The sequence below is a fragment of the Triturus cristatus genome, chromosome 5_1 (assembly GCF_964204655.1).
Source record: "Triturus cristatus chromosome 5_1, aTriCri1.1, whole genome shotgun sequence".
Classification (NCBI taxonomy): domain Eukaryota; kingdom Metazoa; phylum Chordata; class Amphibia; order Caudata; family Salamandridae; genus Triturus; species Triturus cristatus.
Window position 1 is genome coordinate 757900188 of NC_140587.1, and position 17089 is coordinate 757917276.

The window sequence follows — 17089 nt, forward strand, 5'->3', positions numbered from 1 at the left end:
TGGAGCCTGTAGCCATTTTGAGGTATTACATTAGCACTGGGCACAGTTACCCTAAAAGGAAGGTGGTAGAGGCATATATGCAGATTCACCACAGAAAATGGTATGGACCAGTGTTTTCTACCTGGAAAACAGAGGTGATACCAGCTGCATTAGTCCAAATGCTAGGTACCTGTGCACAGTCACTGAGGAGTAACATGAACAAACATAGAACTTTTAGTGCTGTCATACTTCAGGCATGAAGCGCTTCACTGGATGGACTGGGAGCAGTGTTAATCCTTTTAGGATTTTGGTGCTCCACATCTGAGTCTGGTCAACAAATCAATACATTCAATATTATGTGAAGCAAATTAGGCTCCCCAAACAGGACAGTTTAATATCAAACCGTGAAGGATTTTTAAAGTTAATAGTTTGTATAAGGCAAAAATCTGGTTACCAGCAATTTATAGTCAAAATTGATGTTTCAATTAGTAGTTAATCAATGAGATAAAATCTTATGAAATAGTGGACAAACCAGCATGCGGTAGCCTCAAAGGAAAGGACGAAGGAAAAGTGGGTCCTCTCTCTAAGAGAACACTCTAAAATCTTCCCGTTCTGCTCTGCTCTAAACACACACAAACTCTAACACTTTAAACCAACTACACACCCTTCTCAAAAAGGCTGTCCAATGAGGTTAAAGCAAAATGATACAATTACATACTGGATAGGTTCTCACGGTATCTCACAATACAAACTTCTCTCTGCATCCTTCAAACATACACTATTTGTAATAAGATAAGATACATGGACTAGTCTTCACACTGCAGCTTTCTCTCTAATGTGCTATGCACTAACACAACATTCCATGATAAATGCAAAGAAAAAAAACATATCTTTACAAGGAAAAGAAAAAAAAGCATTGCACTCAACAACATTAGATATTCAACTTGCATAGAACTAAAATGTTCATGTCACAAAGCAAAAAAGCAAACCAACTTAAACTCATTGAGGAACTGAAGCATACATTAACTTCAATGAAACTAAATGTGAATAAGCATAAATTCCCTCCAAATTAGTATTAGTATGATTGTGCTTTAAAGTCATGGTAATGCAAAACATAATTTCTGTACACCTTTCTCAGATACGTCAAGTGGTTGAGAATAAGGAGGGAGAGAGCATTATTCCTAGAATTGCAATTGATTTATGGACAATTGTGTTTGATCAGAGTACTGGAGATCATAGTGGAAGAGCAATTCATTGTGCCCCTCTTTAGGAAACAGGTGCCCAACTCAAACTATAGATAGGGTGTTTTATTAAAATGAGTTGACCACTACACCATCTCAGGTGTAGTGGTAAACTCCCTACACAGTGTGGTAGGCACCATGAGTTGCCTGCCACATGGTGCATGGATGTGAAGGGTGGCACCATAGATGTCCCCCAGAGCCACAACTGGAGGGCCAGGGGAGAAGGGGGCACTGCTAGGGGCCCCCAAAGTAGCTTTCCGCTAGCCTGTCTATGTCGGAAAGGCCAACATGGAAAGGCTGTCAGAAACCGACATCATAATCCTGATGGTGGCAACACTGCCCTTAAGGAAATATGTGCGGTTTCCAACTAGCTGACGGGCTCCTTGAGCACATCGGAACCGAGTCGGTTTCCCCGGCTGGTTTACACTCTGACCGCCGACATTGTAATTCGGCGGTCTGAGTGTTAACTTTCCATGTCGGTCGGTGGTGGCTTTCCGACCGACATTGAAATGAGGCCCTAAATGTTTGGAAAAACTCTAAAAAAGAACAGAGGTGTAAGCTGAGATTAGTCTACTTCCGAAACACGCAATCATGTTGTCTTCCCTATGTTAGGTTGCACTCGTTACTCACGTTTGCAAGAACAATTCCAGAAGATGTCTTGGAGTCACAGCCCTGATTGTGTTGATAGATTTAGATCTATTCACATTGCTACACATTTGAGCAGGAAACCTGATGTGCTGCCAATGTTTTTATCAAAACACGTTTCACCCCCCTCTCCTACTGCAGGATTGATGAGAAAAGAGGGAATTAATGATTGCAGGATGTGTCGTACAATGAAAATGTCTCATTAGAGTACACACAACAGAATACCTTTCTCTAAGGAAACTGAACGAGTAAGCCTGCACGTATATTATTTTTAAAATTATAGGGTATGACCCATGATATTGTGGGTGTGGTTCATGTCAGCTGGTCAGGAAGATGAAAAAGATCAGTTTCACATTCAATCCAATTTACAGTGCCAGTTTCTTACCATCCATCAGACAGTGAGCCATATATTACATTGTGTGTAAGGTTACTATCTGTATATAGCACCTGTATGACAACTAGGACCTTTTCAGCATACAGCATTGAACAGAAATTAATCTTAAAATGCAATTCACTTACTTTAATAGTGGTTCCATATCTTTGCATATTCATATTTTAGTGGTGTTCTTTCAAATTGCATTGGAAAACATTTCATTTCATCTCAATTAGAGTGCCACTTGCTATTATTTTTTTCTAAGCAGATTGCTGACTTCCCCTCATATTGTGACATCGTGTGATAGTTACATGCTGTTTAATTGCTAATGACTATTAATTGTAAAGCAGTGCAGTTGGTACATGATTTCACGGTTAGGCTGTAAAATCTGTTTGTCATTATTAAAGTAAAAAAAACCCATCATTACGGAACTCTATGTATTGGCCCTTCTTTATCATACTGACAATTTTCACTTCTAGTGCCTGGTATGCAACATGGCATGGTAGTCATTGAAATCTGGTAGATTGTAATGTAATGCCGGATGTTGACAACACAACCGTCGAACAGAACCGCTTCTAAAAATTATAAAATGGAGTGGTAATTTGGTCCTCCCCTTTCACTCACTGGCTTTCTTCCAGCATCCTCATTCTGCCATTATTTGAAGAATTCGTCAATCATGTCTTGGTTCGGCTGCAGTGGAGTATTTATCTCTTTCATAACGCTATTGGCTGTTTGTATGTATCCTTCCACCTCTATTTGAGTGCTTACTTTGAACTACATCAATTATAGCTACCATTGCTGAATGATAAAAACCCCCTACTATCCCACGATGTTACCTTTCACTGAACTGTACTTTAACATAGGGGCATAACACAGACCCCCGCATCCCCCGCAGTGTGGGGGGGCCCGAGCTGCAGGGGGCCCCCTCCGCACTGTACTCACGCCAATCCTGAGCGGGGAGGCCCTCTGTGTAACTTGCAGGGGGGCCCCTTCAACTTTCATTACGCCACTGCTTTAACATTAACCTTTCTTGAACCTAGAAACACCTTACCACCCGCTTATTGCTACCATTTCTTGAACCCTAAAAGCCCCTTATTAGCCTTTTACGTTATGCCTCCCTGTACCCTAAAAACTGTGAACACTTAATGCTACCCTTCTGCGAACCCTTAAAACCCTTACTATTCCTTAACACTACTCTTACCTGAACCCTAACAACGCCTTAGTGGCTTTTTAACCTATCCATTCTGAACCTTAAAACCCCGTTAGTACCCTTTTATGTTGTGCCTCACTGAACCCTAAAATCTGTGAACACTAGCATTCCATGAACCCTGTGAACCTCTGCCCGTTCCTTAATGCTTTTTGTCCCTGAATCCCTAAAAAACCCCTTTCTGGTCTCCTACCCCCTTCCCACCACACACTAGATGCTCCTCTATACTTTAGCAGCAGGACATACCCTTGCCCCTTCTCCCAATACGCTTTCCTTTACCCTATATGTCACAACATTTTTGTAGCCACAAACCAATTTTCTCAAGTGTTTTGTAGCCACAACTTTTTTCATTCTATTTTCTCAGTAGACAACATTTTTGACGCAACTTTTTTGTAGTCTACTTTTATCTCCACAATATTTTACTGGAAACAGAGAGGTGCACATCCCCAACTCTGGGTCAGAAGCATGATGTTTTTGCTGAGTTAGAAGACCATTGGTATTAAAAAATTACTTTGTGGATTTTTGCACGTCACCCAAACAAACTAGTACTGCCTCATTCTTACCCATGGGCGAAGGTGTGTCAAAAACCAAATTCAACCTTGCACAAGAGTGTCTGGGCTTCTGAACTTGCCACTTTTTCAACACTTGATTTTATAATAATGCTCGTGGTCTTGGTGCTAAACAAAACCACGAAGAACCCTGTGGATTTAGTTTCATTCAAATGGGCGCAGGCGGTATAGTACTACCTGCCCCAGGGTACCGTTTGGATTTCACTTCTGCCACAAAACAAGGCAGTACCTTATGATTTGACTATTCTTAAGAAATGGAGTAATTCTAAGGATCAATGTTCTCACCTTCATAGAAACGTGTATACTCTTAGCCCTTGGATCACATCGCCTACAGCGACAGACTCAACAATGTGGTCTCTCCCACCCAGTTTAAAATTACACTGTTGCTAATTACTCTACTGGATGGTGTCTCTAAGCGACCTGTAGCCAGATCCTTCACAGCAAGCAAGCAGTGGCATTACAACAATTCTCACAGGGGTGGGACACAGGGCATTGATGCAATTGTGCATTTTCCTGGTTTCAGTATATTCTGCTTTGTCACCTTTTTTGGTGCCTTACAAGAGATAGCATTGCTTGGATATCTTGTCACGGTGGGATCCAAGGAGGGCCAGTGCAGTGGTCATTTGAAGATCGAGCAGATATTGTCTTATGCAAGCATTAAGTTAGGTAAATCCTATTGTTGGGCTTCTCTTATGTCACAATATTTTTGGGTTTTATCACCCTTTTGTTGTTCATATTTATTTTGCATTTGGGAGACTGCTTAATATAGAAAGTTAAATGTCTAAGAATTTTAGCAGGTATCACAATACTTCGAGTAAGATTTTCATGCCAACTACTGTCTCAATCTAATTTACTAAAGGCACACAATTTTCAAGAAAATCATGTACATCGCTAGTGGAAAAATGTATATAGTTTCCGCCACCCCCTAGTGAGTTCTCATTCCACAATCTAGCCATGGATTGGTCATGGATCAGGTATTATGACGAGGGCACTTCCAAGACTATAATTCTAACACCTTTTTCTGATAATACCTTACGTTATGATTTATTTTCATAATTAAAAATATATTAAAACCAAACGTATGTATAAATACCATTAAGCATATACATGTGCCATGTTTTTTGAGAAACAAAGCTTAGCTTCCACATTTGTATGGCAAAAGAACCCTTGGAAGATCATTTTTAAAAGAAGTTATGCAATCATATTCAGAAACTAGTAGGATTTTAGCATAGGCAAACTCTAACTACTTTTTAAAAGCATTTCCTGCTTCTGTAACACGTTGGATGAGTTCAAACGTGCCCTCCTAATACAATATTCACTTGAATAGTCCTTCCAGCAGGCATTTGGCATAGCAACAACTAAAGTATACTTTTTCCTCTTCAACTGTTTGCAGCTAAAGACAGCCACTTGGCCCCCAGTTTGGGGCCCCAAATAGCACATACCATTGAGCAGTCACTGTCCTTTACATTGCGGCGGATTCTATCCCGAACAACTAGTTCTAAGGAGGTGAATACACATCCTTCATTTTAGCATTACAGGTTGTTGACACCAGTCGTGAAAGGCCCTGAATATGAGCTTTAGGGCTTAGATTGAGGGCGAGCGACTTTTACGTCTGGTATAGGCCAAGGCACAGGGACTGTAAAGCTACTACAACAGTCCACCCACCGAGCGCAGAACATAACAAAACTAAACACAGAGAAAAAGACAAAACATTGGAATGTTCTTGCAGAAGGTCTAAACCTGAGGCCAGAAACCAGACCACTGTACACAAACAAAATGCTTTATTTTGATTGGCTCCTAACAGGTTGATATCAATCCCCGGAATTCCTAAATAGTACCTGAAACAAGTCTCATTACAGTCTCAACCCACATATTCCTAGGCCTTTCTAACCTAACAACTTCCTTTGAAAAACGTAGAGTCTGAAAAAGAACCAGAGTGTTCCCCGATCTTATGGATTGGGCCTGGAATAGTAGGTATGCTTCTGGAGAAGACAGATTTAGAACTATTAATTTTCTTGAGCTGAAGGATGAATTAATATATACATAAAAACCGTTCTCTTTGCTGTTACTGGTCCTGAAACTGTTCTTTTCAGTGTGTTTGTCTTTTATATTTAAAGTGATTCCAGTCTGTGGAAATTGTGTAGCCCATGACAGTTTTCAATGTAGGAGCCTACTTCTTCTGATTTTCACTGTTACTTATTTTAGAATGTTTTAATGATCTTTGAATGTAGTATGGTATAAAGTAAACATAGAGACATTTCTATAGATTTATAAACATTGTTTATCATCACTCTTACATTTTACTCACAATAAAATGATTTTGAAACCAGTGAACAGTCAAGCAGCGAGATGCAACTACTGACAAGTACCTTCCCATTCTTCTAACAAACCTGCTTCCATGCATTTAAATGGATGCTTAAAAAACCTTCTATGCCCACTAAAATGTCACTATTTTAGAATTAAGGGGTAGCACGTGGCAGAGACGATGGATAATCTGAGGAAATGGATATGGAATGGTGATACTGGCACCCAAGTGGCTATTTCTTTCATTAACTATTTTAGCCCTTGAAAAATGTATTATGCCATAAATTTCTAAAATCCTATACTTCCTCTCGCAGCTGGAGTCATATCTGCCTTAATCGTTGAATGTTCATTTAAATTTAACAAATTCTCTGCCAGGAACATTGAGTTCAGGAAGTGCTTCATATTTGCCATCAATATAGAATGATAGCACTCTAGGTTTTCATGTGGTGAAGCTACTGAAGAGAATCAGCTGACAGACTGCTGCTGTTGTACGTATATTTTACTCAGCATGCCAGACTTTTCTTCTCACATGGATAAGGAAGATATTTGAGAATGTAAATGAAATGTGTAAGACTTTCATACAACTGGGCCTTGTGATTGGAAAGAGAGACATAGCTCAGTGATGGCAACAACCTAGTCTCCCAATTTGTTGTGAGATGGAGGGTGGCTATCGAGTTATGCTGTACAATCGAGAGGTCAGTGTATGAGGCATGAGGTTGCCCTAGAAACATGGCAGAGCTTCAGATGTGTGGCTGCGGTATAGAGATGAGACTTGATTTAAAATTACCTATAGAAGCAACTCAGCACTGTTCTCCTATTAAGAAGAGGGTAAGCCTCTGGACTAACAGAGATGTGGCCCATACGGATAAAAGTAATTCACCATGGTTGTAGTTACTGTGTACGGCAGTGATCAGGTTGATGGTGAACATGTGATATGCATATATGCTCACACACTTGTTTCCATGTTTTAGGTATGAAACAATCAATAAACAAATCTTCAAAAATAAAAAAAGAATCTGTTTTCTCCTTTCACCTTTCTGGAAAACTAACAAAAAGTTGCATGACAAAAATTAAACACCTCTGTTCATTTACTGCAGTTACTCTGGGCTCTCCGACCCCACCCCAGTCAATAACTACCAGGCAGTGTCTTCCCAGTTAATGGACCACTGCACTAAAGTGTTTTCACGAGAGTTCCGAACGTTCCAATGTTCTCATATTTCTTATTATTAACACCAGAGTTTTCACCCAGGAGGCCTGAAATATGGCTTCTATAAATTCAGCAGTTGCGAAGGCACCAGTCTCCAGAGGTTTGAAGAACCTACTGCATCCCTATTATGTCTATCTTTTACTACTCAACCAAGGCCTGGGGGCTTTGCTTTCATTGAAGCCCATGGACTCATGCTTTGGCACTGGCGGATACATCTAGCATAATGACTAGAGCAGCGCCAGAGAGCTACAGAACTATGCTGCCCCATTGATGCAATTTATCACCATCAAGGACTTTTCTTTGAGTTCAACCCACAGTGGAACAACCCCTGAAGACCTTTCTTTCATTAATTTCGGCTGTCCATTGTATCGCCTTGTCCTGAGGAAGACCCTCCGTGCCTATTATTCAATCACGCACCTTATTGGGTCGAAACGTTGACGTGCTTGTGCTAATCCTGACTCTACTCTCTCAGCCGCATGTGAAATGGAAATTCAAAACACCAAGCGGCACGGAGCTTTATGTACCTAGGGATGGATGTCCTTTGAATGACCAGTTCTAACAATTCGTACAGCACTGTATATATCGTGTTCACATTTAGCACTTTTTTCGCACTTTTTTTACCATATCACTTGCGCCGTTTGAACAAATTGTATGTTCATGAACTTTAACAGCCTTCTAATGTCATCTTGATACCATAAAATGTAAAATAATTTATGGATTTATCCCTAAATATAGACTTTGATTGATTTCATTTTGGTGTGTTATTTGATTAATGTTCTTTGTCTTTCATTCGCTTTCATTTTCTTTGATTATTACTTAAAAGTTTGAGTACTGTTTTTTTGTTCTTGATTGGTTATTATTTAGTAAACCGAGAATCAATTCTCTACCCGACAGAACCAACATTCTCCACATTCTTGCGACTGGCGACGCTGATTACAATAACTGTCTTTGCCATCAGGGTGCATTCAAGCTGAGATTCTATTAGGTGTTGTGAGCGCCAGCTGATCACGACTCCTGTATTGATATATTGTTGACTATACACATGTTGCAGTGCTAGACGTGGTCCTCCTTGCAGGCTTACCTTTAGAGCAGATTGCATTGAATTTATTATTTCAAATAACCCAAGCACTCTGATAGTATTTAAAGATTCCTATAAGGTTCAAACATGAAAGACTCATCTTTACAAAACATGATGTAATTTATTATCCTTGTGGAGAATTTGTAGACTTCGGTGCAGTCAAAGGTTACAAATTCTTTTTCTTCAGGAACAGCCAACACGTGTTTCGTCACACAGTGACTTTTTCAAGGTTAGAATGACTGCGTGCATAGTCCAATAAGTATAATCGCTTTGTGCATGTCTGATGTAATGCTTCAGAAAGGTTGTGCCCAAAACACTGTAATCGCATGAAAGCGTCTTATCATCCCCATCTGAACGTATTGGTCTCCATCGATTTCTCCGATTTATTTGGGCAGAGGGTCATTACCTTATCACGGTTTCATGCGATTATAGAGTTTTTGGCACAACCTTTCGGGAAGTGCTACATCAGACATGCACGAAGCGATTATGCTTAGAAGAAAAATTATTTGTAACCTTTGACAGCATCGAAGTCTACAACTCCGCAAGGATAATACATTACATCAAGTTTTGCAAAGAAGAGCCTTTCATGTTTGGACCCAATAGGAATCTTTAAATACTATCAGAGTGCTTGGGTTATTGGAATTAATATTTATGTACATTCTGTGTCATTCTGATCCAGAGTGCAATCTCACACCTTGGGTAGTAGGGGGTGTGCATCACCTGACAACACCATACCTTTCCACAGTTAATAGTGGTTTATACTGTACCCACCACAAACATTGTTCTTTCTTGCGTATGAAGTGCGAATAACGAGACCACTACTACCCCCTTTTTTGAGTGCATTGAATTTATGCAGCATGACCTTTCTTCTCACACCTCTACCAATTTGTGTTTTTTTCGTACAGTACTCGAAGGTAGATATACGTCCCCTTCCAACAGATCCAGGAGCCCCCGACGTGTTCCCATTGCTAGTAGGTATTTACTATCCAACTGTAGTAGATGCTATGCGTCTATGCACGGTGCAAAGGCCCGTCTGCATCGACGTGCAAAAGCATTAAGTAATTTATTGGTCAATGCAAAACTATGTATTCTGACCATTTTGCATGTATGACTGCCCTGCATATTTTAAAAATGCACTGTGACCTTTCACTGGGCCGCATTGCATAACGTCTCTCCAAAACGTAAAGATGATTGTGCTGTAAGATCTTTAGAATTGTATTTATTTACATGGCCAAAATGCATATTTGTGAAGCGTGTGCTTTGAAACTAACCACTCATAAAACAGAGCAGCACACAATATTTAAATTACAACAACTTGTTGTCAATACTTGGCCTCAGAGGTTTTGAAAACAACCTCCCATAACAGCTGTTTTCTCCGTGGCACTCGGGTCTATTTAGCACATGCATTTCAACATGCATAGTTTACCAACACACCTATGCATGCTCGCAATTTATGGCTGTTTGGCATGCACTTGCATGATGCAAACCAAATGAACACACTTACATGATATTGACTGACCGCTGACTGATTCACTTTTCCTAACTATGTGTGTTTCTGGTACTCATTGTGTGCACTATATGCGTATATTAAGGCTATTTATGAAGAGTTACAATGTTCTTTTAGTTAGCTTTTATTCTTCAACGCAAATGTGTTTACTTGAAATGTATTTTTGCCAGCCAAATATCCTATGAGAACAGGGAATACTGGGGAAATACTAAAAATAAAGAAGTTCCCTGAGGTGCAACGGGCATTTGCGCCCACTTTGCATGCCTCCCAGGTACTTTGGTATTACAGAAGGGGCCGCAGATGCTTGTGCATCCCCTTCTGTAAAACCGATAGCGCTGGTGCACATAAAGCACCAGCACTATCTTCAGAGGGCGTTCCCTCATTTGCATGGGAGGGAATCCCTTGGCCTCTGCGCCGCATTACAGCCACGGGCGCAGAGGCAAAGGAGCTCTCAGGAGGCGCACCTAAAAGGTGGCGCACTGGAAGTTGCATTAACTCACTGCACCTGCCCGTAAGGAGCTATCTAATCCCCTTTGAAAGTGCAGGCAGGTTGTGGCCTGCACTGTGAAAACACGGAGCGGCTTCAAAGCAGCTGTTCCATTTTTCATGTGAATGCGCTGCCCCCACAGCTTTCACCCTAATACAGCGCATTTTACTTGATTGCGTCAGGTGCACCATTTAAAAGGTGTGCCTTGTGCAATCAAGGAAAATTCACTGTATGTGTAATACGGCCCCTGGTGTACTCTCCAGCATTGTCCTCCTTCTTTTCCTCTTTTGTTTATTTATGCTCTGTTGCTCTGGGTCAAAGTCTGGTGAAGAAAGATGAGTGATGGTCCCCAAAAATGAGTCCAGGTGGGCCCCACCGTCAACAAAACACCGGACTTTGACTTGGATTTCAAGTTAGAATGAGTGAAGTTTTAGGTTATATGATTAGGTTTAAGGTTAGTAGGCCTATACTTGCACTTAGGTTATTTTATTAGGGATATTCTCAGCAGTAGTAATTTTGATATAGTGGAATGGAGTGGAATTGCTCTATCAATTTACATACAACTATAAGTTGGACGGCTCAACAATATAAGAGCTCGCTGTTGACATCTGATATGAACTACTGGTCTTAATGTTGAACAATGGCCTTTCTAGGGCTAATGAATTGAGTGCCATTAAGATTATACTTGCTGTGTCCAGTATTTAAGACTGGCAAACATTTGTGGTATGAAGTACTATCTAAAAAAACATATATTATAGCAAGTAAGTCTTGCAAGTGTATTGTAAAATCTTTGTTTATTATGACCAAGTTATGGCTGTTTTTAACCTCCTTTGTGTGCTTTCCCTAAGAATGCTTACCAGTCTGATCTAATTACTACATATGTGGTGGTTGCATGTGTGCATACACTGTGCACCTATAGATCTCACACACAAGCATGCATTTATATGGCTCTGTCTTTGTAAGTCATGTGTAAAGCATGGATACATAACATAATCTTTCATGGTATGAGTCAAGGAGCAAATGTGTGACTTAAAAAAAGCTTTGTGAATAAGGACCACCGTCCTGACTAAGGCCCAATTCACAAAGGTAAACTTAGAGCTGAAGTCTAAGTTTAGACCAGTGCTAGATTAAACCCTGTAGAGGCCCCTAGGCAGTCAAAATCACCACCCCCCTCGCAAATTATCTCCTAATACGTTTTCAATGTTACCAACCAACAATTTGAATAAGCCAATTTTATTACACAAAACTAAACATTAAAAATTATTAATGTTATTAAACAAAAATTATTTTTGTAAAAATCTTAATAAACCAACAAAACTTCAAATATTTACTTTCCTCAATTTTTTATGGTGAAATCTTTCAGGATACCTTGGAAGTCTACTTTTTGCAAGACAACGTAGTCAGTGGAGTCTTTAATGTAAAGTTTATGTCTCTTTGAGTTGATTAATTGTTTTCTATCTTTTGGAAACAATTTAAGAAAGCTTGATTGTAATTTTTTTTCACGATCAAATCAATATTATTTTGATCCATTGTCACGGACCCATAGGCCAGTGCCTACTTTGCCTATTTGGTAATCCAGAACTGGTTTAGACCTGAAGTCTAAGAGTCCAATTCAGAAAGGTAAATTTAGACCTAAATTCTAAGTTTACCTTTCTGAAATGGGCCCTTGGACTTCAGGTCTAAACTTAGGGCCTGATTATGGGTCTGGCAGTCCTGCGACCGCCAGACTCACGGTGGTGCAAGGGTGGCGGTCCACCATTTTGCTGATTATGACTTTCAATGTCGTATCGGTGGCGGACCGCCTGCTGCTCCAGGGAACAGTTGTTCCCTGGCTGTGGCGCACCTGTGCCACAACGCAATATGCCAAGCGGGGACTGGTGCAGTCCCTCTCAGCATATTCCGAGTTTGTGCACCGCCAGTATTTCGTGGCAGGAGTCCTGCCATGAAAAGGCTGGCGGTGGAGGAACAAAGGGGGCTCTACAGGGCCCGCATGTGCCCCAGCCATGGGGATACATTCAGGGGGGCTCTCTATCCCCACAAAGCTCCAACAGGGCATGGACGTCACCGTCCATGCAGTGCTGGACCTTTTTTGCCGTTCCCATTGCAGTGCCTGTTCTTCAGGCACCACCATGGGAAAGGCAAAGGACTGCAGACGGTATTACGAGTTGAACTCGTGTTACACAAGTTCAACTTGTAATACGGCTGGCGGTCCTTGCGCAGGTTTGGTGCAGTAGAGGCGGCGTTGCACCGGTGCCGCTGCGCCAAACTCATAAACAGGCCCATAGACTTCAAGTATACATTTAGACTTCAGTTCTAAGTTTTCCTTTCTGAGTTGAGCCCTTAGTGCATACAGGGTACCAATGATTCTTGCATTATAACAGGTTTTGCGTTATTGGCAGTAGCATACAATATTCAGTAACAGCATGTCTGGCATAGAACGTCATGACACAGGCACATTTATACTCATGACCATAAGAAAGTGTTCTGTTTCCTGTCATTTGAAGAATCTCTGTAAATTGACTTCAGAGCGCTCGTCATTTATGTGTTGCAGGGGGAAAGGTATCTACTTTCCTTCCAGGTATCGAGTTAGGGGTATAATTGACTGCCTGCTCCAAAGAAAAGAGACTGTGCTAGTATTAAACACGAAGTGTCATTTACTTTCGACCAGAGGAGGCAAACACGGTGCGGCAAAAATTTCATTGGTTGCAGTAAGACACACTCCTTGTTATTGGATGGAAAGAGGAGTAGATTACCTTCTATTTATGGCAATAAAATGTTGAGATGGTCTCAGCGGGAGAGGATGGTGGATGAGTGGTGTGCAGGATATGTTGTGGTGCACAGAGTGGCTCATAACCAAGGATCTATCTTGGAGTTTCCTGGATAGTCATTTGCCATACAGTGATGTGAGCATGAGTGGCAATGAGAAAGGTTATGTACTTGGAGGAAAAAGGATTATTAACAGAACAATGCTTCAAGCTGGCCTCCTCCAGTAGGGGCAATGCAGAGTGAGACCAAGGCTGGGATTGTACCCATAGGAAGTACCTCCAAGTAACCAGAAGGAAAGCATCTCTTGTTAGCTGGCTGCCGGTAGCCCTGTCCTGTTCCAACTCAGGACTAGTAGGATGAGCCTTACTAGCCAGGCGTGGGAATGGCAATTTTAGCAATCCAGCCGTAACCCCATATTCCAGGCAGGACTGTAGAGTTTGTTTGATATCTGATTTCTGAGTCTTTTTCAGCATGAAGTATCCCTGTGGCCAGAATTTAAAGTCTGTTTCCATTTATTTTAAGGCACTGTTGCTTATTGCAAGGGTTTCTATTGTATTTGTACCCAGTACTCGTTCTTGCCAGCAATCAATTTTTATGTTATTTTTTAAACGTTTGTTTTAGAAAAAGATAGCTTGGTGCAGCAGTGTGTTTTCTAAAATATGTTAATAATTACAACTACTGAAGGCCTTTTTCTTGCTTAGCGTTTGGGTTAATTTTTGCACTAACTTTGGAGGTTTTTGTTGCCTGTTATTAAACGTATGTGAGTGCCACTTAAATGTCCTGATTTTGAGTAGTTTATTTTTAAGCTGTAAACAATAAAATACACAATACATAAGGAAACCTTCAATTTTTAAACAAAATGTACATTTTGTTATATATTTTATATAATAACTGTAAAAAGAGTCCTCGCCCCCTTTCATGCTACTTTTGACTTCATCAGCTTCTGCGAGTGTGCCCATGTGCCCATCACTCCCCCACACCACTTAGGGCCTGATTACGAGTTTGGCGGGCTGGTAACTCCATCACAAACGTGACAGATATCCCGTCCGCCCTATTACGACTTCCATCATGTTCCATTGGATCTATTGGAACTCGTAATATGGCAGACGGGATATCCGTTACATTTGTGATGGAGTAACCCGTCTTCCAAACTCGTAATCAGGCTCTTACTATCTGGTCACTCTCCCACTGTCAAGCTCAAATGTACGGCATACTCCTGCGACCCGGGCCATTCAGCACCATCAGGCATTATATCTTGCTGCTTCCGGTCATGACTTAGGCTGGTGGTGGTACGTGCCTTACCCCATTCTTCATAGCTAATTTTACACCAAGGAAGCATGAGGGGTGAAAAGTGTATGTACTTTATGCAAGAGTCAGGACCCTTTTACTACTCCTCTTCCTTGTTTCTCCTGTGCATGTGGTTGCTGCAAATACCTTGCATGTTCCACACAAGAGCAGTCTCCTTTTTTCTTGCCCTCATGACATTAGTTCTTTGTCATTACATATGCATGGCTGTTACAGGCCCAAACAGTCTGCAGCTCTGATCCATGAAATGCTGGGCCATCGTTTCTGGTGTGGGTGCAGCAGGTAGACAGACCTTTTCTGGGTTAGTGGGTTTTCTAAGAGATCGCAGTGAAATCTCAGGGAGGATGAACCAAGCCTATTTGAAGACAGACTTCAAGCTTGAACAAATATACTTAAATGTGCAGTCACTTGCAAAAGCTTTTAAGCACCAGAAACACATAATTGTGATTACAATTGCAGTTAAATGCTACATCTCCTTGCTTTAATGGTATGTTGCATAACTCAAGTGCATTAGTTTTCCAAAATGCTGTACAGTCAGTGATGATATCAGTATGGTCCTTCCTGATCCTGAATCTTGAATACATTTCTACCTCCTCCCTCCGTTATCATCACGCTAAAATAGCGACATGAAAAAATTGCTTTTGCTCTATATCTCTGATTTGCATTGCTAATATGGCCACCACATTTACAAAGTATGCTACCTGTTGTAAACTTTAAGAAAGAAAATATAAAACAATGCTGATCTTGCATCTTTCGACATCTAGTGGTATTAGACGTGATAGCTGCCTTGCCATTAATAAAACAGAAGACAGACAATATATGGTTGGAATGCAGAACAAATCAAAACATTCACCCCCAGTCAAGAGATCTGGGTGAAATCCAGCATGCTCTCCATGCCACTGGAGTCAAGCTATCCTGGCTGATGAGGGGTAAAACCCTGAAACGGTCCTAGGATGCTGGTTTCCAGTCCAGGGAGGACCTGGCCTGGCATTTCGGCTGGACTGTTCCTATTGGGCACAGGGTCAAGACTGATTTGCATATGATTGGGTCCAAACTGGAATTCCATGGTGAGCAAACAAACTATGGATTTAGGCGCAGATCTCTGTATTGGGGTGAATGTATGACATTGTTCTGTATTCTGCCCATCAATTGTTCTTTTTGCATTAATGAAACAGGTCATTCATGTTTTAAAATCTATACATAAGTATTGTTGCACTAGCGAGGGCCTAGAAAAAAGTATGGGGGTTTGGGGAATAAGTATCCCTCTGTCATTATTTTTGGGAAAATTGGTTTCGGTGTTGGAAGTGGTAATGACATCTAGTAAGGGTATACATCACCCATCAACCACAACTAATAGAACATTACCCGGAAGTCAGGGCAATGCTTGCAAGTACTGCAAGTTTGAAAGGAAAGGTGAGTGGAGCTGGATCACATGAAAAGGATGCTGCAAACAGTTGAGGACCTGCATATACCAGCTCAGAATTGACCTATGAACAGTTAATGTTTGTAAACTTAATTTAGCTTTAAGTACTCTCTTACATTAGAGCCCTTGATTCACTTACTTTTCAAGCTGAGATAGGTGAAATATGAGGCAATGTCCAAGCTGTGAAGGGCTCACCCGAAAATTCCACACTCTGGGCCTGATACACAAAGGCAAACTTACACTTTGGTTTATGTTTTGAAATGTTTGCTAGTCACAAAGGTATTTTACTAGTAGTATCTTTATGACTGCAGAGTCTCCACACATAAAATGAAAGGACAGTACAATATATTTTATGTGCAGAGTCTCTACAGTTGTAAAAATACTACTAGGAAGAGGTATTTGTGAATAGCAAACAATCGTAAACCTACACAAAAGTGAATTAGGCCCCTATTTTGGGAATTTTGATAGGAAGATAAGCTGGGTCGGAGCAGTTGAGTGCGTCCCGTACAATATTCTTTAGAACAGTTTAGTTTTCTTCTTTGCTCTTATCATTCCATTGTGCGGTTTCTTGGCACAGATACCCCCTCGCTTATTTTGTCCAACGGGTAACACAGTCCATGGCGCAATTTCTTTGCTTCAGAAGTAAGCGTACCTTCTGCCAGTCTTCATGCAAGCCTCATCATTACATAGTTTAAGGCCTCTGCAATGCAAATCCACCTGCTGTTGAATAACATCCTGTCCACCTTAATTTCATGTGGACAGCATGAGCTGCCTGCAGTGCACCTCCCATTGTAGCATCAAGGGCAAATTCATCGTCGCTCAGGGCTTATTGCATGCTCTCCTTCTCAGCAGGTCTGCTTACCTCCAGGGTACAAATGCGTGCGGTGAAAGGAGCTCCTGAAAGGGGAAATGCAGAGCGAAGAAAAGAGAAATTGGTTAGGGGGAGAGTGTTTTGCTTGCAAAAAAATAAATAAACAAAAATACGCATCAGTGTCCTA

The 17089-nt window shown here is 41.0% G+C and overlaps 1 protein-coding gene across 5 annotated transcripts in view; it reads left to right on the forward strand.

Moving 5' to 3' along the window:
* The window catches only part of ZNF521 (zinc finger protein 521), a 685278-nt gene that overhangs the window by 528878 nt on the left and 139311 nt on the right, over positions 1-17089 (forward strand). For 2 of the 5 annotated variants that reach the window (XM_085605733.1, XM_085605734.1), the window contains exon 5: positions 9509-9574. The exons of the other annotated variants lie outside the window; for them this stretch is intronic. In XM_085605733.1, coding sequence (XP_085461859.1) covers positions 9509-9574 — 66 coding nt within the window. The remainder of the gene's footprint in view (positions 1-9508; positions 9575-17089) is intronic. 5 annotated transcript variants of the gene reach the window in all.